General features: G+C 40.9%; 1 protein-coding gene across 1 annotated transcript; it reads left to right on the top strand.

Annotated features, from left to right (window-relative positions):
- Positions 1 to 5,530: 5,530 nt before the first annotated feature.
- On the top strand, positions 5,531 to 20,188 carry LOC117896956 (tetratricopeptide repeat protein 12). Its single transcript, XM_034805500.1, has 5 exons — positions 5,531 to 5,562; positions 19,272 to 19,373; positions 19,441 to 19,680; positions 19,736 to 19,858; positions 19,920 to 20,188. The coding sequence occupies exons 2-5, from the start codon at positions 19,279 to 19,281 to the stop codon at positions 20,140 to 20,142; spliced, it is 681 nt and encodes a 226-aa protein (XP_034661391.1). The 5' UTR covers positions 5,531 to 5,562; positions 19,272 to 19,278; the 3' UTR covers positions 20,143 to 20,188.
- Positions 20,189 to 24,355: the final 4,167 nt, after the last annotated feature.

Below are 24,355 nucleotides of genomic sequence, written 5' to 3'. Positions count from 1 at the left end.
TTCATTCATTTGGCTCAAAGTGTGGCGCTGCAATATGGTTTGGGGTTTGTGCTCATTGAAAACCATTGACAGTTGCGCTGAGCCATGTGGGGGCATCCTTTTGTATTCCTTCCTCACTGAGTAGTGCAATTAACATTTTCTCTGCAGCTCAGTTTTATTTAAAAACTTTTGTGCCAACACTGAAAGATCTGAATGAAATATCTGCTCACAGAGTGACGGAATGAAATGAAAAGCTTTTTAGCAGCAGACAAATGATGGGTGCACTTTGCCGCACAGATAAATGTCAGTTCAAACAGTTGACTTTTGATGATTTTCCGTTTTAATTAAGGACATTTTTATGAGGGAAGCATTTCAAGGGAACTTTTCTTTGAATGGTAATGAAAGGAAACGAAAGGAGAGAGAATTTTAACCAATGAAAAATGTTAATTAAAACTCGGAAATGATGCTAATCGATTTACCATTAGTTTTTCATGGAAACATTTATCAAAAAGCCATAAAACACTGATCCATAATTCCAGAGATAAGTCAGATAGTTGCCAAAACTTTTTGTATGTGAAATTACAAATCTTAAAATATTTTTTTAACCATTTCTAGCCAGAGCTCGTTCGTTTTCTATCTGAAAACACAAACTTTGATTGACTCAACTCTCTTTTTCTCTGCTTAAGCAACTCAAACTCAATATTTAAGTCCACTTGCATCTCTGGAACTTCCTTAAATCCCACCTACAGACAGACGGACAAACACTGAAACCTTCAAACAATTTTTAGTGTGCAAAAAATTCAATTTTCCCTGCCGCCCCATAACTCATCGATCACGACAGTTGGCTTTGGGTACGGCAAAGGAGCTTCCTGCCCAACAAACAAAAAGCAATTAAAACGTTTTCCTTTTCGGGGGTTTTACAGGGGGCGGGCGTCCCACAAAACACTTGACACTACAAGTAACATTTTCCTGTCTCTCTCTCGCTTCTTGGTCTTTGAGCGGTTCGTGTCTCTCGCCGCTCCTTTGAGCGTATAAAAGTTTAGCGCATTCTTTTTGAACACTCTCGTAAATTTCGAAATGGACGTTTTTATGTGTACGTATGGAGCTGCGGGGCACTTCAAATAATTTGCAGTGCACAAAAATTTATTGCAATTTTGGTAATGAGTGTTGCAGGCAGCAGCGGCAGCACCTGCGCCAGAACCTTAATGTTGTTAGTGTTTGCCCTGGCGGTTTTCCTGTATCTGTGTCTGTGTTTGTGTGTGTGTCTCTTGGGTTTCCTCTTTTGCTTGTTTGAACTTTGTGGCATTTCCGTTGCATTTCTTTGTGTGTGCGTCTGGGTTTTCGGTTTGCCAGCGGAAACGGAAGTTTTTAATGTTGCCCATTGGCCGTAAGTTCGTGAGCAGCGGCTCGCTCTTCCTACCTCTCTCTCTTGGTCATTGTTTTCGCTTAAAATTAAATGCTTTCAAACTGCAAAAACTGCGCAAAATACTTGAATGAGTGTACGAATGAGAATGAATGCTTTAAAAACGCAACTCCTTCCACAGAACAACCCTAGCACACACGCAAAAGCGCATTTCGATGTTTATGCGCGGTATGCGGTGGGGTTTTCAGTGGGTATGCTGGCTATAGGAGCAACTGGGCTTTGGTTTAACAAGGGAAATTATATTTTGAGATGGTTTTTGTCCCTGAACTTGGGTTTTCTGCGAAAATGGTGGGCATAAATTTAAAGATTGGAAACTTTGCCTTTAGCTGAATTATTTATGATTATTTTGTTTACATATTTATCAAAAATAAATTTTTTTTAAATATTATTTACACTTGAAAGGAATTAAATAAGTTCCTATTCCCATTGGCAAATAGGTTAAAATATTTATTATCTACCTATCCATGATTCTATTCATTAAAATTATCAAAAATTGTTCCAAAAAACTCCAAAATATAATTTTTGCAATTTTCGCACACCTATTACAGGTCCTATTACATTGACCTATTACAGGTCATCCCTTAGTCGTCAGACCTGCCTAGTTGTCCTTCCTTTTTCGTGGAAAAAGTTTTGTACAAGCGGCAGCCCGCATTTTTGTTGTTTTCCTCTTAGGGCCGAAAAGGCCTATCCGCGGCACAAAAGTCCGCTGCCGCACGCCGCAACAGAGAGCCACAGTCCAAGATAAACATACTCAAACAGAGAGCCAACAAACACACACACACACACACATAGTGGGAGTGAAAGAGAGAGGCAGCTATGGAGGGAAAGAGTGAGCGCATCAAGTGCGTTTACGTTGTAGCCCCGAAATGCACGTCGCTCGTAAATCTCGCGCGTGAAAAACATCAGTTTTCGTTGTTGCCCTGAAGTTTGTCGGGCTGGAGGGGAGCGAACAAAAAAGTAGCACTAACGGGCAAAGCTAGAGGCGGGGTGGTGGGGCGACCCTTGGGCTACTGGCAGCGGTTGGCGGTCTGTGTTTCGCGGTCGCGTGTCTGCCTTGGTGGTTGCGTACTCCAGCTCATGCTGCCCTGCAGCCTTAACGCAACACATAGTCATGCTGAGTTTTAAAGCCTTGCAGCTGGCAAATCCTAGTCACAGACAAGGCGCACTCTCGGGCTAAGTAGAACCTAACAGAATATTTGGACCTAGGGTGTGGCTTTGCCAGAAAAGTTGATTGGGCCATGCCAAAAAGTTGTCTGCTTTTCTTTTTATTTTTTCTTATATTTAGATCATTTTATTTATAATATTTTAGCTATATTTCGAAGGGTAAAATCTTTTGCAGAGCTTCTATATCGAACTGAAAGTGTATCTACATATTTCGGGGTCTATGGTGGATATGTATTTAGCGCAAAAATACCTAGGATAATCATGATGATAATCCCTAGAGAATATTTCTGATTTAAAATTAATTAACTTTTAATTTCTGAATTCCCTTAATTTTTTTTAGCGATAGTCGTCCACAGTGTGGAATTTTTGAGTTGCATTTTTTAGTAAACGAAAACTTATCCATATTTAAATGAAATATTCGTGTTTGAAATGCCAAAATAGTCAAAATAAATATAATTAAATTTGATAGAAATATAAAAAAATACACTCTGAATGCAAAAAATATATTTAATTCAAACATAAAATTCTTAAAAATAAATATAACATTTTTAATATATAGAAAATATTTTTAATATAAAGGGAAATATATTTCCATCAAATAATTGCATACTTAAAAATGATAAAAATGTGTTTAGTGGACTGTTTTCTCTGTATTTTCTGCTTCTATTTCCACTGCTCCCTTCTCATATGCTATCCCAATTCCAGTATCATTTTTTACCTATGATTTACTTGACCAAATCTCTTTTGAAGTTTTAACACTTGCCGCAATCCAATTTTGGCTACTTTTCACTTATCTTCCCTTCACTTTTATCTAGTTTTTTTTTAAGCTTATTTCACACTTTCTCTGCATCCTTAGTGGCCCTTTAAGCTCTATTTCTTCACTTTCTCTCTCTTTAGCAGCGTTTTAAGCTCTTTTTCCACTCATAGACTGGCAGTACGAAGCGGAGTGTAACCCACCATGAAACGGACCTTGGCAACTGTCATATACTTAACCGGAAACCGAGAGAACAGCTTAAAAATCAGACAGACCATGGCCTCCCGCCTCCCGCACACATGTGTCTCCCCTGTGGGGATCGGAGGAGGCGGAGCAGGGTCCTCCGGATATTGCCCAGCAGCTGCCTTTTGTCGCGTCGGGCCACTCTGGACGGCGGCAGCTTTTGATGTTTGCTGTTTGTTCTGGTTTCATTTTTAATACTCGTTCGTATTCCGCCCCGCCCCCCGTTGCCGCGTGCCAGCAGCAACCCTTGTGTGGAATTTTTAACTCACACCTGAAACAGCGAGTAGCAGAACCAGAACCAGAACCATCACCAGAGGCCCCTATGCCTAGCCACATTGCTAAAGCACTTCAACTGCTCTCTGATACAGAAATTAATTGCGTGGATCGAGTGGCCAAAAAAATAGTTAGAAAGAGAGAGAGAGAGAGAGAGACAGAGATGGACAGAGGGAGAGAGTGAGTGAGTGTGTTACCAAAATGTTGACGCTTTGCTAAGCCATGAAACCCCTCTCCAAAAGAACCGCAGAGACCCACAAAAGTGACAAACGCAAACACATTTGCCATACCATTCGCCAGATACGACAAGTATCTATAGCTGTGAGGGGTGTGCGTTAGTGTGTGTGTCCTTGTGCTGCGTGGCACTTGACGAGATTTGTTTATTTGTCTATGCGAATGGGTCTGCCCCCGCGAGTCTGTCTGTCTGCCTGTCTGTGGCTGTCTGTGGCTGTCTGTGTTTGGATTTGACCGTCTGGACAGCAGCGACAAAACAATAAAATTAAAGAAAAATCTGTATATATGCATATGAGATCAGAGATATGGAGAGCAGAGCGTTGGGTTTGAGGTACAGCTGGAAAATCTGTTGAAACAACAAATCTGTGAAATCTTTTTGTTGTATTGTTTGTGAGGACCCGCAGGAAAATTCATTGTCCAATTCAATGGAGCAGCCAAATCGCTTTCAACAGCAAAGATAATCACAAAGAAAGAAGTCACAAGCGCAATTTAGGTGGAAGTTGAAGCAGGTTTTGGATATGAATAAGGAATAAATGTTTTTAAATATTTTTAAATATTTTTAGATATTTGTTTCCCGGTGAAATCCTGCCCTGTAACATCACTAACGCACCTCTAACCACCCCAAGGAAAATAAGGTTGCTACTTGTTGTCGCGTATTTTAAATGAATTAAATGAAGCAGCAGACAGACGCTTTTCATTAAGTTATTCTTGTTTTTTTTTTTTCTGGAATTTCCGCCAATGCAATTTGTAGAGTTTTGATTGAATTTCCCGTGGCAGACAAGGCCACAACCTCGCTTTGATTGAGTGCACAATTTGTTAATTCGATTTTTGTTTGAAGTTTCTCTATCGCGCTTGTACCCCTCCGTCCCTTTTTTTTTTTATCAATTTGTTTAAGCAGGCACAAATTTTTAATCTCATTTAATTATTTAATTTGTTCAACGAGTGACGTGATGTGAAGTGATGTGAAACGCCTCGAATTTGCATGTTTTATTAATTATATTTCCCTGCATAAATTAATAGAAAATTGCATTCTGTGTGTGCATTCAATTATTTATACTAAATCTTTAGTATGTTATTTTTTCACAGCAATTTTCTACGTATAATTTAAACCTCTTTTTTGTCGATTTGTAAACATATTACAGAGTGACCGGCTGTTGGTATTTTTTTATTTGTAAGCTGATTGAAACATTTGTTTAGACTTCATTATTCTATAATCAGGCAAATATTGTGTTTTAAATTGGAGAAAATCGGCTTTGAGGTGTAAAAATGGTGTATTTTATTTTTTGTTTGTTTATTTATTATTTATGTAAGGTTACGCGATGTTTTTCCAGGAATTTCATTAAAAATTGCAACGTAAAGGCTTGTTTTTTTGCTTAATTTATGCTACCTCTTCCAGTGTGGCTTAGCAGCAAGTAGAGGGTTTTTGCGCTTTTTAAACTCCTCTCGCAATTTCTCAAGGAAAAAATATAGAATAAAATATAATATAAACTTTTGGACATTTCTAAGCTATTTTTGAAATAATTTGCATTTAATTCCACTAAAAATTCAGCTGCAAAGCTTAAGCTTCACTGAAATTCTTGTCTAAATTCTTTGTCGTATATTTCCACCATTTTCCCCATAAGCTGTAAACATTAAGATAATTCCCATTTTAATCTTTTACCCCCCAAAAGAAGCAGCTTTAACGATGACACCCTGTAAATATATAGATAAATCCCAGTAAATGCAAGAGGGGAATCCTCTTTCTATCCTCTTTCTATGGATCCCTGCACCCGCTGTGGAATTGCATACCATTTTCATTGCTATTGTTGCAGGAGGGCCCAGTGTTTTGGCTGCGGTTTTGCGTTTTGAGTGCGTGTGCACAGAAAAACGATTAAAATTTTAAATTTACACGCAATTCAGCAGTGAAAATGCAGTAGGAAAATGGTTTGCCAGATAAAAGTAGGGTAGGGTGGCTGGCGGGCGGGGCTAAAGAGGGTCGATTGACCAAGCGGAAGTGGCGTTTATGATTTGGAACTAATTGCAGCAGGGCACGACCAATAAACACAGCGCAGAAGCGCAAAGCAGAGAGCAGTCCAAGTGGGAAAAATATGGAATAAACTGTCGATATAACGACTACAAGATGACTTTTACAAATCGATAAGAAGTACTCAAAAAATATGGAGAAATGAGCGAGGAGCTGATGGCAACAAAATTGTCAACCGCTTGTCGCAGATAATTCTCCATCTCCCAGAGATTTTTTCCCATTGTTGCATGCATCCGCACAAGTCGAGTACACCCTTTGGTGGCCACGCATACCGGGTATAAAAATTAGGTAGATCCCTGGCCATGCCGAGGATGAAAAGTGGGTGGAAATTTGGGTGCGGAAGCCATTCGGGGTAATTACAATTGCATTGCGGTTAACGGGCAAGGCACACGCTAAATCACTCAGAAAGAGAGAGAGAGAGATGGAGAGAGAGAGAAAACACAGCAGGGGAGTGCGACCATGCAGCAAGAGGAGATTTTCCAATTTTGAATAATGCAACTGCAACGCCGGAGGCATAACTCTCTCTCTCTACCTCTGCCTCTGTCTCTAGGGGTGCCCGCTGCAGGTGGGAGCAAGCGCCCTGCCCCCGTTACGCTCTAAGAAGAAGCCGTTCTGCTGCATAAATCAACAAACATACAAATACCCTGACGGGCAAATTGGCGACTCCCGTAGACTTTGACCACATGTCCTCCCCCCCTCCAATTCGAATCCGTTGCCCAAAGGCCAAGCACAAGCCCCAATCCCCAGAGAAATCCTCGCCTCAGCTGGTGCCTCTTTGGCAGAAGGTGTTCCCATGCCCCTGCAGCCGTTCCATTGCGCCTCCCGGGCATTATGGAAATCTCTTGTTGACTTCCACAAATGAGCAAACGCACGAATCCCCGTCCCAGTCCAAGTCCCAGTTTCAGTCCCAGGCCCCAGACATATGCAATTTGTGTATCAATATTTACGCGGCTTTGGCCAAATTAATGGCCTCTCCCCAGCCACCCTCCCATGCCTTCGTTTCGGCCACAACTGCGAAGGAGATTGAGGGATCCCTACTCTGTATATGATCCATGTTTAATAAATATTGTTTTTGGCTCAATTTTCCATAAACGAGAGAATTTATTTCTCATTTAATGCACTGACAAATACCATTTGGTTTTTGTTTGAATAAAACAGAAATATGATTGAGAGGCTTTGCCAAAATATAAACATAATTAATTGATGGAAAATATAAGAGCAAATGATCGAAATTTAAGTGAAGAGAAACAATGGAGAAAAGAGCTCCCAGCCGCACTGGGGCAGAAATTTATGACGAAACAAAGAAATGGAAAATAGAAGAGGAGTCCAGTCTTTTTCCAACTGGAGCTAAGCCACACTGGGAAAAATTTAGAATTAAGGCACAAAAAGGCTTAGAGGCTAAAATTTCCATTTAAAGCTAAGCCACACTGGGAAAAACATGGGGAAAAGGCGCATGCGAGAGGCGAAAGATTCTGCTTTTGCCGACTTATCAAATGAAATATCTTTACCCCAAGTAATTCCCATTCAAAATATCAGTTTTTGCAGAGAAAAACCAGCCAATATCATTTCCATATTGAGTTAACCCGCGAATTCCATGTTATTTTTTGCCAACAGAAATTAAATTTGTGCCCAGCCACGTTTTTTTTTACCCCCCTCTGCCCATTACTTTTGCTGGCACTGTAGCTTCACTCCATTTTATCGAATGACTCACACTGCAATGCATTTGTTGGCATTGGCGTGTATATTGCGTATCTGTGAGGTGTATCTGTGTATTTATAATTTATATGCATTGTCAGCGAGCGAGCGCGCAGGTTGCCCATTGGCCATCTCTCATGCAGTGCTCCCCCTGCCCCGTGCAGAGGCAGTCAGGCAGGCGATTGTTTTATGCGTTTGCACACAGGACACACAGGGACACGCAGGCACACAGTTACAGATACAGCTACAGATGCAGACGCAATCACGCACACAGCAGCAGTCGATATTTGCATTGTTGCATATTTAGCAATAATAAAATATTTAGTGCCATTTCCATAAATTTATTATCGCCACGTTGTTTGGTTTGAGCGGAAGAGTTCGTTTCCCCATTGAACAAACATTGAGGTGGGCGGAGGTGTGTTTTATTTTACATTTTACAGTTTAAATATTGCGTTAAGAGGAGGTAAATAAATGGTTCGGGCATACGGTGCGTGCGTATGATAAATATTGCATATTTTCAATTGTAATTGCAGCAAGATTGAAATTTTATTTAGTGCGTGAGCAAGACCTTTGCCTGCTTTCTATCCATGCCTGATTTTTGCAGTGAATAATCTGCCCAAAGTTGCTTGTCTTTCCACAGATTTATTCTGTATTTTGTGCTGCACTTTGCAGGTACCTTTTTCCCTTCAATATATATTTTTTTCTGGGTTTCTTAGTTGAATTTCCCGACTGTTAAGTATGTTTTAGCCTTTGCCTAAGTTAGCCATATAATTCCATACCTATTCTCACTGTTAAATCACTTCCATCCTTAAGTTAAACTCCTTCCCCTTCAGCGCAAAATCTGGTAGTCTGTCTGCTTCCCCGCCTCCCCAAAAATAGCAGTCTGCAATGCAAAATGGCTCTGCTCGAATGATAAATTACACACCTTGCTCATGCACTGGACAATCAGGTGAGAATCAAGGGATGGTCAGTTGTTCAGGGGTCAGAGGTCGGTCTATTCAGCAATTTGTTGCATTCATGCATTGCGCAAATATTTCCCAGACATTTCAGGCATTTTCTTTGGGTGGTGCAATCAAAACAAAAGCCAAGCTCTGAGAGGAATTTATGGCCATGCAGTGTGATTGCAAGGGGCTTATCGACTGGTGGGATGGGAGATAGAGAGCGTGTGGCTTAAGAATACACAAAAATTATGTATAATTTAACGTAAAATATGTATTTAGGATGATGTTCCGTCAGTAAGTTTTCCATTGGCGATCTCTAGAATCATTTTTTGGCGCAAATTTGGCATGTCCTTTTGCTGGAAGGTCAAAGGCTGGCCGCGTGTCACATATTCCGCCGCCATGCAGGTAAAAACACCGCAGTCATCATGGTTGTCTTGCTTTGGCATATCCCTTACCGCTTCGATCACAAATTGCGATGTGTCGTACGGCACCTTCAACTTGTCCATTGACTCTAGTTCGAGGTAATTGGCGAGGGCATGGAGCAGCTTATCGTGTCCATTGTCCATTGAGTCATAGGATTTTATAGTTTTTTCTTTTAAATTAATAATTGCCGCACACCAATGATTATTACCATAATTTTGCGGTACCAAAATGAAGTCATACCCAAATAAGTTGGTTCTTGTGGTATAGCGCCTTACAGCCCTATAGCCAGACTTCAGTAAACGATATGCGAAAAAAGAGCTAAATGAGTAGACGCTCGGTAAATGTTTGTCTGGGCTTCTGGAGCGTTCGCTGATCAGTTCCATATATAAGTTGATGATTTCATCGTTGAGCCATGCATTGCCGTACAGAGTCTTTATGTCTTTTACTTTAATTTGGTATCTCAGTTTAGTAATGACAATCTAAAATATATAGAAATAAAGTAGCAGCAGGGATTATTTTTCTTCGGAGATCCCTTGTGGGATCATAGGTACTTACTTCCCCTTCATCCTTTCGACTGCATAATGTTTCAATAAATATTTTCTGTTGTTCACTTGGCTGGAAAATCGCCTCAGGCTTCACCTTCTTTACCTTCTTGTGTGGAAACGGCACCTTCTTTGGAGCCATTTCAAGCCTGCCAAATAACAAAAAAAGGTTTGATTTCAAATTTCTACTGAATGAATAGAATGCCATTTCAACATACTGTTGGACGAGTATTCTTTCTTGAAAAATGCTTTTGCGTCGCGCAATGCGAAGCCTTTGCGTTTCCTCCCGTTTCTTCCTTTCAACACTAAAATTATTTGAAATTATTATTTTTTAAATTCATAGAATTTGGTGCTTAGACGTACATCTTTTTTGCCTTAATTTCTTCCTTCATCTGTTTCTTCAACAGTTTCCGCTGTTTCAGCATTTCCAACTGATGCTCCTCCTCACGCTTAGATTCCACAGAAGAACTGCAAATGAAAAAAATTAGTGAATTTATAGAGTGCAGCTGGATTGGATCAGTGTGCCAACGCACTTTTTCAGTTCTTCAACCTCTCTTTGGCTTTCCACTTCAAACCGTTTTTGAGCTTCTTTCAGGGCTTCAATTTCCTTGCGCATTTCTTTGTTTTCCGCTGCCGACTGCCGCAACCGGGTGAAATCTGCCGCCACCCTTTAAATGGAGAAAATAAGTAAGAAATTGAGATGACTCGTCCTGGAGTTGCATAGATTTCACCTTCTTCTCATGGCGTACAACTTTGTTCCGTCAGTAAGTTTTCCATTGGCGATCTCTAGAATCATTTTTTGGCGCAAATTTGGCATGTCCTTTTGCTGGAAGGTCAAAGGCTGGCCGCGTGTCACATATTCCGCCGCCATGCAGGTAAAAACACCGCAGTCATCATGGTTGTCTTGCTTTGGCATATCCCTTACCGCTTCGATCACAAATTGCGATGTGTCGTACGGCACCTTCAACTTGTCCATTGACTCTAGTTCGAGGTAATTGGCGAGGGCATGGAGCAGCTTATCGTGTCCATTGTCCATTGAGTCATAGGATTTTATAGTTTTTTCTTTTAAATTAATAATTGCCGCACACCAATGATTATTACCATAATTTTGCGGTACCAAAATGAAGTCATACCCAAATAAGTTGGTTCTTGTGGTATAGCGCCTTACACCCTTATAGCCAGACTTCAGTAAACGATATGCGAAAAAAGAGCTAAATGAGTAGACGCTCGGTAAATGTTTGTCTGGGCTTCTGGAGCGTTCGCTGATCAGTTCCATATATAAGTTGATGATTTCATCGTTGAGCCATGCATTGCCGTACAGAGTCTTTATGTCTTTTACTTTAATTTGGTATCTCAGTTTAGTAATGACAATCTAAAATATATAGAAATAAAGTAGCAGCAGGGATTATTTTTCTTCGGAGATCCCTTGTGGGATCATAGGTACTTACTTCCCCTTCATCCTTTCGACTGCATAATGTTTCAATAAATATTTTCTGTTGTTCATTTGGCTGGAAAATCGCCTCAGGCTTCACCTTCTTTACCTTCTTGTGTGGAAACGGCACCTTCTTTGGAGCCATTTCAAGCCTGCCAAATAACAAAAAAAGGTTTGATTTTAAATTTCTACTGAATGAATAGAATGCCATTTCAACATACTGTTGGACGAGTATTCTTTCTTGAAAAATGCTTTTGCGTCGCGCAATGCGCAGTCTTTGCGTTTCCTCCCGTTTCTTCCTTTCAACACTAAAATTATTTGAAATTATTATTTTTTTTCATAGAATTCATAGAATTTGGTGCTTAGACGTACATCTTTTTGGCCTTAATTTCTTCCTTCATCTGTTTCTTCAACAGTTTCCGCTGTTTCAGCATTTCCATCTGATGCTCCTTCTCACGCTTAGATTCCGCAGAAGAACTGCAAATAAAAAAAAATTTGTGAATTTATAGAGTGCAGCTGGATTGGATCAGTGTGCCAACGCACTTTTCCAGTTCTTCAATCTTTCTTTGGCTTTCCACTTCAAACCGTTTTTGAGCTTCTTTCAGGGCTTCAATTTCCTTGCGCATTTCTTTGTTTTCCGCTGCCGACTGCCGCAACCGGGTGGAATCTGCCGCCACCCTTTAAATGGAGAAAATAAGTAAGACATTGAGTTGACTCGTCCTGGAGTTGCATAGATTTCACCTTCTTCTCATGGCGTACAACTGTTGCCGAGTTTGTATAGCAGATCTAATTTTTATCATTATCATTGTCCTCTTCGGACGAGTCTTGACCTGGTATTTTGCATGTGTGAATATTTTTGCATTTGGTGTGGGATTTCTTGCCGACCTCCGAGGGTTTTATCTCCCTTCTGGTTCTTTTCTTTGATTATTTTCCGTCTTTTTTGCTGTCTTGGGAGGAATCTTCTTATTTGTATTATTTTCTGTCTTTTTTACCGTCGTTGGAAGAATATTCTCCTTCTTTTTGTTATTTTCTGTTTTCCTAACAGTATTTTTAGTATTTTTGTCTTCTTTGCCGTCTTTGGAGGAATCTTCTCCTTGTTCTGCTTTTTATTATTTTCTGTCTTCTTTACCTGCTCCTTCTTTTTATTATTTTCTGTCTTCTTTGCCGTCTTTTTAAGGAATCTTTGCCGTCTTTGGAGGAATCTTCTCCTTGTTCTGCTTCTTTTTATTATTTTCTGTCTTTACCTGCTGCGCCTTCTTTTTATTATATTGTGTCTTCTTTGCCGTCTTGTTGGGAAGCGGCTTCTTATTTTGAATATTTTTGGTCTTATTGACCGTCTTCCGGGGAATCGGCACCTTCTTTTTAATATTTTCGTTCTTTTTTTCCACCTTTGGTGGAATCTTCGCTTCAATCTTTTTAGAAACCCTTGCACTCTTGCGAGGAACTGTCTCCTCCTTTTCCTTTTCTTGTTTGCGCTTCATTTTTCTTTGCCTTAGAAATGTATCTGGCAATGGAAGAAAAAAAGCCAGCAAAATGACACAGGTTAAATGGATTTAAAATTGTTAATTATACGAACAAAAATTTACTATACACGAACTGTACTCGCACGCGATGAACTGCACAAATTAAACCAACTTTGGGCGAATTTTCAATGTAAAGAAGTTCTTACTTGCAAAATATCACAAATTTTCGCACTGATGTTTGCCACACGTCAACTGAGAATGGTTTGAGTGATTTTTGCAATTGATGACTTGTCATTTCATGAAAAGCAACGCCTGCTATTTTAGCAAATATTGTGACCTTATACTGCACTTTTTTTTTTAACAATTTCCATAAAGTGGAACAGGCGCTGGTCGTTTTCCAACACTACCTTGAATGACATTTACCATTCGATTTCTGTGCTGCTGTTTTATCGAATAAAAGACAGTTAAAGTAAATAATCAATGGATATTTATTTATTTATCTTTTGTTGTCCATAAATTCTTGGTAAATAATAATCATAAACAATTTTGTCGCTTTGTGGCGATGCGTGGTAGGCGCGGTCCCCTATCGTCAGTGGGGGGATTATTGTTTGATGATAAATGTGCTTAGGGTCCACGCCGCCGAGTGTCAATTGTGTGTTTGCGGATAAATAAAGCACAGATTAAATCATATATTATGGTCAGCAGCGTGTCCGCAAACATAAGGGTGAATGTTTCTGTGGGTAAAATATATTAAATTAGTTAACTTTACATTAAAGTTGATCAAATCAATGCAAAAAATTATTTGATTTGTTGGGTCCAGCTAATAAGGAATCATGTTTAAAAAATGTGTTTAAATATTTTGCAAGAAATCAAGCGATAATCCTTCAAGTTCCGCATTAATTCTGCCCCTGCTTGCACCGTAACCACAATTTGAAGCCCCAGAAATGGTTTCAGCCTCTGTTTTGTGGCCATAATTCGGGTGGAAGAAAGTTTTAAAGTTGTATGCACATCAATTGCTGGGCCCAGACCTTTCGGTAGAAAAGGGTGAAGAGGAGCAGAGTTCTATCCAATAAGCAGCTCAAGGAAGCAGCAGAGGGATGTGTGCCGGATGGGTCTGGGCACTGGGAGCGAGAACCCAGTGATGGATACGACATTGTGGCCTCACTTTTTGGTCAGAGCTGCAGCACGCAGTTCCTTTTGTTAATGATACTCTTGTTGGACATCAGCAAATGTCCCGGCAGTAGCATCATGCCCATCATCATCATCATCATCATCATCAGCCAGAAAGGATGTGCTCCTGCACCCCTCAGCCCAACCCACAAAAAAAACATTATAAGAGGAAAGCGGTGAGCTGCTGCTGCTGCTGCTGCTGCTGCTGCTGCTAGGAGATGGTTCTGAACCATTTTGTGGATTTATTGACATTCTGTGATGTTATTAAAGTTGATTGCCAGAGACTGTGCACGTTTTTGGCTTAGACGAAAAGGGCCACGGAGCCGCCTGTGGCCGGTGGCCCAAGCTGCCTGCCCCACTCATTCAGTGTGCATGTCCAGCAAGTGCTGCCTCCTTTTCCCAATCCAGTAACTGTTGCACCAATTCAGCAAGTGCTGCCCCAACCTGCAATTGCATCCTCTTCCTGCACTCTCTACCTCTCTCTGTGTGTGTGGCGCATCAAAATGCAGCTCAGGCTTTCGGATCCTGTGTGCACACACAGAGATACAAACAGAATGCAACCGACGAAGAGCTCACTGCGGTCAATTCGAAAGAAACAATGGCCCCACCACCCCCCAGGCAGGGGTAAAACAAAAAAAAAAGATTCAGTGGGAAAAATAAAGGCAGGAAAGGGTGCAAGTAACACGCAGCTGTTGGATGCCCTTACAGCTTGGGATAGAAGATTTTCAGGGTAGTCAGGAATTAGTTTTTAGCCAGCTAAAAGTGGCAGATAGTGGGAGACAACAACATTTTAAATGTTTCTTACTGAAAGGGGATTAAAAGTATTTTTGTAAGAGTATTAAAACAGTCTGCTACATGGTCAAAGTTACCTTCGATTCCTGCTGCAAGTACAATGCACCTTTTGGAGTAGAAATCGTTTGAGAAGCTTCGTCGTCGATGTCGTCGCCGCATCATCATCAAGTCTAATATGCGCATTATTGGTTTTTGTCGTCCTGCCTTTTCGATTGTCCCCATTCCTGATCCCTGTGCCCATGCTGCAGTTATCCTTAATATGCCTTGCATGTTAATACGCTTATGCCTTAGTCCGGGGCAAAGACAAAAAGGGACCCTTTCCATCTGCACACACTCGACATGCAAATATGAAATGCAAATTCTAGTATGGCGCAATATTAAAATTTAACAGAAACAGAAACCGAAATGAAAAATGCTATGGCCAAAGCCAGTGCCTCCCCCTGTTCCACGTGCCGTGCCTCCTACGCATGCAACAAAATCCTTTTGATCTTATTTTTTAATTTAGGATTTAATTTGGTTTTTCCTGGCAGCAGGAGGAGGCTTCTCTTCCTCAGCCTTTTCTGCGGCGCAACACATGGCCACCCCGTATACTTGATATTAATACGCCGCAGCCTGGCAGCCCACCTCCCCCCGCAATTTTCTCAGTTAAACTTATTAAAATATAAATTTGTATATGCAAAATGTATGCCAATTTTCTTTCTTGTTTCGGTTATTGTTTGTTGCATATTCAATTTTGAGATACTTTCTACATACAATATTCAAATTTTATTTCATTTTTTCGCGGCTTTTGCGGCGTGTTTGTGCGTTTGGGTTTTCCACGGTCTGTGTGTGGGCGCGGGAAATTCAATGAAATTAACTTTATTGGGAAAATGTTCAACAAGATACAGAAAATTGCTGTGGTTTCAGAAACAGATTTAAAAAATAATGCAAATTTTTGGTGTTGCTATTTTTGGAGTAATTTTTTAAAATCTTTTCCTATTTTTTAATAATTTATTTATAACCTCTAATGTGGGAATTGCACATTTTTGGAATAACGTTTTTAAAGCTTGTTTTTTTATTTTTAAATACTTTATTTTTAATTTTTTATTTAAAATTTTAGATGTGGAAATTTTTGGAACGCAGAAAATCGTTTTGCCATTTTAACATATTTTATTTATAATTCTCTGTCTCGAATATGAACTGTGGATATTTTTTAATTTTTTTTTAATATTCTCATATATTTTAATGCGTTTTCGAAATGTGTAAAATAATATTTTATTGTAAATATTTGTATAAATGTTATAAAATGTTATATTGTTTTCCAAATTTTAGATTTTCAAATTTTCCATCTCAAGTTTAAGTTCGTTTGATTAATAATTTCTCCTTATTTTGTTTATATTTATCTTTCCAGAACTCGCAGCAGGCCTCCGTGAATCCCACAGCCTCAGCTTCAGCCCTTTTCCTGGTAAGTAATTTCACAGATTTCCTCCGCTTTTCCATATCGCTTTTACACAGACATTTTCGCGCAGTTTGTCAACATGAAAAGGTTAACAAGGTAAATAAAGCACGGCAAAGAGGAGCATCTACCTCCTCTAGAGATATAGAGAGAGAGAGACAAAGAGTGAGAAGAGGTAACAAAGGATGCCAAAGGATACAAAATGAAAGCATGTAAAAATCAAGAAATAAGGCCCACAAACAATGTGGCAAAAGGCAGTGTGGCGCGGGGCCACATGCAAATCTTTGCATGGTGTGTGGCACAAACAGGAATGGCTGCAGGAGGGAGTACAGGAGGGTGCTACAGGAGGGGTTACAAAAGAGGGATTTCGGCAGTGGTTTTTCGTGGGTACGGTAGTCCCCCTTCTGTGTGTTTTCTGTGTGTGAATAACAACATTTTAAACATGTTTGCCTTTTGGTGGACGTTTTTTTTGTCTTTTTGCGGCCCGCTCGCGCCTTCAACGTTTATGCAATTTATTTCGCCCATGTTCTGCCTCGCGACTCATGACCCTGTAACTCTCTCGCTCTCTCACACATGGCTATCTCCCTCACACTCTCCATACCCCTCTCGCTGTGTTCCTTCTGCCAGATTTTTGTGTCTCGTGCTGCTCTCCTTTCTTATGTTGCGCCTTTTTTTCTTGTGTTGTGTTTCTGTCCTGCTTCTCGGTTACAAAGCATGCCCCGCGGCTGGGCAATGTATAATCTTTTGCTTGTCTTTCGAGAGAGTGGGGCAGGGAGAGGCTGCCGCTGAAGTTGAACTCTTGACAGTCAGCCGTGCCCTTCGCCACATACAAAAAATGGAAAAGAAAGAGGTTAAAGTGCCTGGGAAGCAGAGTGGAAAAAGAGGAGGTACTGGGAAACAGAGGAAGGTACTGGGAAACAGAGATGCTGGGAAACACAGAGTAGGAGTTCCTGCTGGAAGATCGAGTAGCAAAATAACTTATGCTGGAAAATGAACAGCACAGGAAAGTAGTATCCAAAGTGGTAACAAAATTCGCTGATAAAATAAACTGAAAATATAGAAAAAAAATATTTTTAGGCAAATAAAATGCTGCTTAAGCGGCTATAAACTTTGCAAAATTTTTAAACAATTATTTGGTGTAGTAAAATTTATGTGAAGTTCACAAAAAACTTTTGATCGCTGCAATCTTTCCGCATTATTCTTCCACTTTTCTTTCCCTTCCCGCGCCAAAACTCTGGGCAGTGTATGCACAAAATCCACTTGCCATTGAGCTTTGACTTGCTGGGGCACATTTTATTCTCGCTCCGGTTGTTTACAACATTCTTTTGTCGGTTGAAAAGGTGGAAAAAGGCGAGCTGAAAAGTCGCACAGCTTGAGGCGGCAGGTCAGCCAGCCACCATCAGCCTCCGACCTACAAAAGACTTTAAGGAACGAGCAGCGCGGGAACAAAATAAGTTTTGGGCAACCATTTTTAACCTGTCAACTGGCTTAAAACCTTTGCTTTAGCTTGTCAACTATTTTTTTTGTTTTGTAAGCTGAACTTTAACATAGTTTTGCGCATCTGGAGATGCCTTTGCCACGCTGTGGCACAAAACTTTAAAGCCCAAGAATGGCACATACCGTGCCATAGCGCTCTGCCCCGTGTGGCATGTTCCCCTGTCCAGCCCCCTGCTTGCTTATGCAACTCAAGTCGCCACGCTTGACACATTTCTCCAGAGAGCGAGACGCCCGGGCCCTCGCACCACCCGCACGTGCCTCCCGTTGCGAGGAGTAGTCCAGCTGCCACAGGAGGAGTCGGGCAACTTGTCAACGCAGTCATCAATGTCGGCCGTGACAGCATCACACAGGCATCGCGCAGCATCGCCTGTAACTATGCCAAGCTTTTGCAATGTTCGCACATTCAGTGTTGCATGCCCCCCAAACACACACACACACACACACACACACACACTCACACTCTGTGTGTGTAGGTCACTGTGCCAGTGACCATCATAAATGGCAGAGAGAAGCCAAAGGACGAGGGCGGGGGGTGACGACTGCTAAGCAATATTAATGAGCATTTTGCTGTGTTCATCGGAAAATTGAAAATAATATGCGAGCCATAAAAAATGATGAAACAATCTTGTTGCAAGCTTATGGCCACCAAAAGAAGGCAAGGGGGCAAAGATTATTGCTAAAAGTGTCACTGGGGAGTGGCTTTACGGATAGAATTTGGGATATATTTTATAGCTACAAATACGCTCCAAGAACACCTTAAGAAAATTCCAAATAAAATCCCCAATTCTCTGCACAGAGACAGCCTTTAAAATCCTTCCCCAACTTGCTCCAAAAAGCGGCCACATCCATTAATTAAACTCCAGCGGCTGGCTGACTGCCTCTTGACCCAGTTTACTCTTTTTTGGAAATATTTGCGTTAAAGCTTATGCTGTGTAAAAAAAGTTTAATTTCCTTTGCCCCTTTTTTCAAGCTGCAAACTTTACGATTTAAAAAACATTTTACAATGCTCCCAAAATGTGTCTAAAAATTAAACTTATCTTTAGTAATTATCTAGCTAGAGTCTCTGACTCTTTCTCTGTCCCTAATCATATGCGTGATTTAATATGATTATTGTCGTTTGGATTATCCCTAGAAAAAAAGAGACAGAAAACCCCACAGAACTTGCAAAACTTTGGCAACTCTGTGGTGTGCAGCACGTGCTGTGCCCCAAAGCGTTGCGACCGCTCCCTTTGCGCCCTGCCAAAGGCGACAAATAAAGTTGTGAATGAATCACCACCATGAACAAAGTAAAAAATAAAATAAAAGAGAGCAAGCAAAACCTTAACGTCACGTGCACAAAAACTTTCTTAATTTAAAAGAAATTTTCCAAACAAACTCAATTAAATAATTTTCGGAGCGACAAACAGCAAAAAAAAAAGTAGAGGCAGTGGCAGGACTTTTTGTGGATCTTGGCTTATGTCTATTTTTATTTTCAAAAATTTTCTACTCCTCTCCTTGTGGCAAGGATTCATGCTGCTGTCTGGGAAGACACTTTTAATGCCACAAAATTTTTAATTGAGCTAATCCCAAAACCACATGCTGCCTGCTGTTGCTGCTGGCTAACGAGTCAGAAATGTCAGCTGCGGGCTGCTGCAACTGGGGCACACATGTTGCACAGTCAAAAGGCATTAGACTGTAGCTAATGATAATTGCTTAGACATGAAAAGATTAACCAAAGTTGGCTGTAGACAGCATAAGTTCATTTCCAAAAGAGGAAACACGCAGAAACAACTCAAAAAATATACAACAAAAAAATATGGATCCCGAGGAAGCATTTCTAACTCAACGAAATCTAGTCGTGGAAACGTTAAAGCAACTCGATGACATGGCAAATGCCAATAAGCCAGCAGAGTAAACAAAAACCCACCAAAAACTGTACTAAATATTTTCCCAACTAAGTCTGAAATTTCCCTAACAGACGGGGAAAAGATACCAAAACCCAAGAGGAGGATATATCAGCGGGTGTAACGGACGACAATTATTTGGTGTTTGCACGCGCACATCGGCAGCAGAAACCCTCTGCTCGTAACACATCCAAAAAGATTGTGAAGTCCGGGAATGTGAATTTAATGCCATTTATGCGACAGATTGATGTGACACGGCAGGAGCGCAGCAAAGCGCATGAGGAGCGGCAGATCGCTGCGGAGAATTTTCGCAGGTATGCGGGGAGAACCCTTCCATTCCATTGGAATTTAGATGCTCCTCCCCAGCAGATTAGGCAATGAAGAGTTCCGCAAGGGCAACTACGACAAGTCCATTTATTTTTACTCCAAGGGTCTGCAATATGTGACGGATACGCCGGTGCTTTATTGCAATCGAGCCTTGGCAAAGATTAAGTTGGATTTCTTACAGATTTTACCCAAAAACTTGCGACAATTTTAGCCCTTTTCTTTGCAGGAAAAGGGAATTCAAGTCAGCTCTGCTAGACCTCGATATGGTGGTTTTTAAACTGGATCCTGGTAATATGAGGGGCTGGCTTTATAGAGCTGGCGCTTTGGCGCGCATCAATAATGAACCCGAGTCCCAGGTGGCCATACGCAATGCGTTTATTTTCAACAGAAATCCCAAGGATCAGCGCTACATTCAAATGTTTGTGGAAAAAATGCGCACGGAATTTTAGAACAATTTATTTTGTTCCTTTAGTTTAGTTTAGTTTATTTATTTTAATTTGTATTTTATATTGTTTTTAGGGTAAATTCTCGGATATTCGGAATTCAATCAAATGCCAATCGAAATCGTTTCATTTACTCGTAATGTCAGTTGCAATCCACACACGCATAAAACGACTCTGACACTGCTGCAACATTTCCTAAATATAAAAATTTAGTAAAAAAAATGGGGAAAATATATGGAAATTTGTTTTGATTTTTTTAAAAAGAGTTTTGCCGCTTGCAGATGAAGTTTTTCAATTTTTTAATACACTATAGAGATGGGCATGAGGGAAATTTGGATCATCGATTGATTTATATGTACATTTCTATGACAGAGTTTATGCTATGTTGCAATAAGGGACTGAAATTATTATCAAATCGTTATAATTAAATTAAAATAATATAAAAAAAATCATAAATATTTTTCGTTGCCTAATTCTGCTTTAAGGCGATTAAATATTCGAGTTAAAGTGCTTTATTAGCCTCTATTTTATGGCTCTTTACTTCCAAAATATTTTCAAAAATATATTAGACCTGTTATATAGTTATTATTATTAAAAAGTTAAATAAAAACCTTCAAAATTGCCGATTAGTGGACAGAAAAACGTTGAAACTATAGCCATAGATTCCCATCAGAAAACAATCGCCAGAAAATAGAATTTTTAGTTTTAAAAAATCGAAGAAAGTGTATCCCAACCCTCGACTACTGTCCTGTAGCTCGCGCATCCTTTTCTTGTTTTGCATAAATTCAATAAAAATTCCTATTGTCATGAGAATATTTGCCAATACAATATACAGGCCACAACAACAGCAGAGGGAGCAGGAGTGGGGCTGCACCTCTCCAACTTCCCAGTGCGAGGGGCCACTTATACGCTTCGTTGGGGAGCAGCAGCCGCAGCAGCAGCAGCAGCAAAACCAGCGCCCCTCTCATCGACCACAAAAGACTGACACTGCGGCAGCAAATGGAAATTGTAGGAGTAAGAATCTACCGGGAATGAGAGAGAATTTCCTGTGTGTGTGTGTGTGTGTGTGTGTGTGTGTGTGTGTGTGTGGGAGCTTTCAATATGGCGCCAACACCATTTGCATTTGCCCCACAGCAGGCACTGCACACCAACTGCTTGCTGCTGCCACCCACTGTCTGCAGCTGCTTCCCCTGCCTCTTGCTGCTTCCCCTGCCTCTTGCTGCTTCCCCTGCCTCTTGCTGCAAGTCCAGCAGCAGTCGTCGTCGTCATCCTCCCCATAATGAAATGCAGTTCAAATGCTTGGGGTATAAACTTTTGCCACAACAGGCTTGCAACCAGTCAGGGGCATTGCTGTTGGTTGTAAACTAGCAAACAAAACGCAACGGAAGTGCCACAAAAAGGGTTTCACTGTTTGTCAATTGTGTGTGCAGCAGCAGCAGCAGCAACGCCAGCAACGGGAACGGCGGCAGTGGCCGCAGAGTTGACACCTAAACCAATTCCCGCAAAGCCTCAAACCCCAAGCCCCCAAGTCCTCTGCCAATCCCGCTGCATGGGCCAAAACAATCCCTTGGCACTACTGACACGCTAACTGACTGCCAACTTTCTGGCTGCCGCTGCCTCTGCCTCTGCCTCTGCCTCTGCCTCTCCCCCCTCTGGGGCTGTCTGGATGCTGCTGCAAAGTCCGTGCCTTGAGAAATGCAAAAATGTTTGCGGCTTGCTGCGGCTCTAATCAACACTGCCTCAGCCTCAGCCGCTGTGCCTTCCAGCCATTCTGCAGCCAACGCCCATTGCTTGTAATCAATGCTGTAAACACTTATTTTTGTGGTTGTCACCAAACACAGATCCAAACTACAATTTGTACCCCCACCCAAAACACACGAGACAGAAAGGGAACAAACTTTTCTGGCTGTCGTTTCTCGGCAACTGCTTTTTGCTGCAGAGGATTTTCCTTTCGTGTGTGTTGGCTGTGCCACAGTTTTTGTGGTCACATTTTCGGCCAGAGAGAATTTCCACTCGTAAAAGGTGGAGTGGAGCCTTTATATGGTACCCCAAAAGGCAAATGATTATTGGAAAAACTGGTTCAGGTTTTTGATGCGCCGCGCTTAAAGGGAAAAGTTTTCTAAATGGAAGCTGGGAAATCTTTAGCGAGTAATTAGAAGAAGGTTTTTACGGTGTTTAAAGTGGGCTTTGGGGTGGAAAGTGTGACAAGTTTTCGAGAGATTTATGACAATTTTTGGTGTGTTTTTTATGGAATGTTTTGGGTGGAGCTCCTTTCCTGCAACTCCTTTAAACTACTGCAAATGTTTCTTACTTATTTTAGGCCCCAAAAGTAGCCCTTGCCTAGGCCTTAAATCATTCACATCAAATCTCATTGCCTTCCCCGTTCTTCATACACAAATTCCCTCATTTGAGGCAGAAGAAAATCCCTGTAAACTCTGTAAACCTTTGGGGATCTGTTATAGGTAGTTTCACAGTAGTTTCAACTCCAACCTCCCCGCAGTACGCAGTTAAGTGGCAGTCATAACCCTCTGTCTGTCTCACACTTTGGCCTCCAGTAGATCTTTATAAATCACACACCACACACACCGATACACAACAGCCAGACAGAGAGCCAATCACCAATCAGCCCCCGTGTCTAAGGGATCCCAGGGGCAGGCTTCCAGCTGCTGTGCAGGTTTTCCCCGAAGGATCTCGACGGAGGCATTCAAAAACTACAACTTGGTCGATGGGAAGTGTGGGGCTGAAGCTGAAGTTTGTTGTTTGTCCGATGGTTTTCAAGTTGTGGTCCTTGTGGTTATGGGCTGCTTCTTGGCCAGAAAGTAATTTGGCCTTTATCTGTATTGCGGTTTGAACAGAGCACAGCAGAGCAGAGCAGAGGGCCAACAGGCGGCAACATCTTTTCGTTTTGCTGTTGGATAATATTTTGTTGGTTTAGCTGGGAGCTGCGGCAGCGGCAGCGGCAGCATCTTTGTTCTTACCACATCCGGGGACTCATTTTGGGTTTGAGTTTTCTTTGGTTTTCTGGTTTGAGGGTAAATTGCAGTGCCATCCTCTCACCACTCCCCCCTTCCGCCCAACTGCCACTGATATGGCCCGAAACTTTTCAGTTTTGTTGCCGTTTTTTGCCTGACATTCGCCCGCCCAAGTTTTTCATTAAACGGCGGAAAATATTTGGCTATTTTTGTGTGTTTTTGTTTTGCATCCATCGCCGACACTGGCTGTCATTCTGTTGGCTGGCAGTTCATTTAAAGTTTATCCTATGCCAAACCCCGTTTAATTAGCATTTTGAGCGGTTCCATCTATTGGGGTTTGCCTTCTCCCAGATTGACACTTTTTTTTTTGCTGGCTGCTGCTGCTGCTGTTGCTTTTGCTTTTGCTTTTGCCTTATTGAATGTTTATTTGCTGCTTTGCTTGATTTCGATTTTCTCAACGACTGGGCAAAGGAATTTCCAAAGCAAACAGTTGGAACCCAAGAAAGGGACTTGGAGTTGACGTGACTCTACATAAAACAGAAAAAAAGATACAAAAAGGAAGTCACCAACGTTGAAGAAAACTCTCTGGGGGGGACTGGGGCTGGCTGGAGATGACTTGGCATCAGACAAAGGCACGGGGCTAAAAAACTAGACTTTGGGACTCTGGAATTGGGGGGGAAGACCTCTGGCAGACTGCTCCTCTAGTGTTGAGAGTCTCTCTGTTGAGTGAATTAGCAATTGGCAACCTGCTGAGGATGAGGCTTGGGTTTTGAAACACTGAAAGAAATAGTGATAGTTTTTGGCAGTGGCATATGTTTAAGAATACTCTGAAAATATATCAGTAATCATAGTCAAAGGAGAGGCTGAGGTAGTAATATATTTTCGGTAGGAAAAGATACAAATACGGAGAACTTAGAGCTTTCAGGTGAAATTTCCGTTGATACAAATAATTAAGGCATTAAAAAATAATGAGAATTAGGCATTTGTGTTCTTTATTTATGTCATTTATTTTTGTATACTAATTTAATTTTTTTTCCCTTGCTTTTTCCCAGAGCTAAGTATTAAAAATTATGTATGCTTAAATTTAAACTTTTTCGTTATATTAACCATTTGAATTTTTCTTTTAATTTTGTTTATTAAACATTTTTTTTTTAATTTTTTCTATTTTAACATTAAATTTTTTTTATTTTTTATTATTTATTATTTATTTTTACTCTTCTCACATAATTTTTCTGCAATTTCGAAGC

The sequence above is a fragment of the Drosophila subobscura genome, chromosome O (genome assembly GCF_008121235.1).
Source record: "Drosophila subobscura isolate 14011-0131.10 chromosome O, UCBerk_Dsub_1.0, whole genome shotgun sequence".
In the NCBI taxonomy this organism is placed as follows: Eukaryota; Metazoa; Arthropoda; class Insecta; order Diptera; family Drosophilidae; genus Drosophila; species Drosophila subobscura.
This window is presented reverse-complemented; position numbering and strand designations above follow the sequence as displayed.

Excerpts from the sequence above, each read along its gene's own strand:
- LOC117896956 (XM_034805500.1), top strand. The coding sequence starts at position 19,279 with ATGGATCCCGAGGAAGCATTTCTAACTCAACGAAATCTAGTCGTGGAA. Across the intron at positions 19,374-19,440 it reads AATGCCAATAAGCCAGCAGA|ACGGGGAAAAGATACCAAAA; the intron begins GTAAACAAAAAC and ends TTTCCCTAACAG. Across the intron at positions 19,859-19,919 it reads CGAGCCTTGGCAAAGATTAA|GAAAAGGGAATTCAAGTCAG; the intron begins GTTGGATTTCTT and ends TTTTCTTTGCAG.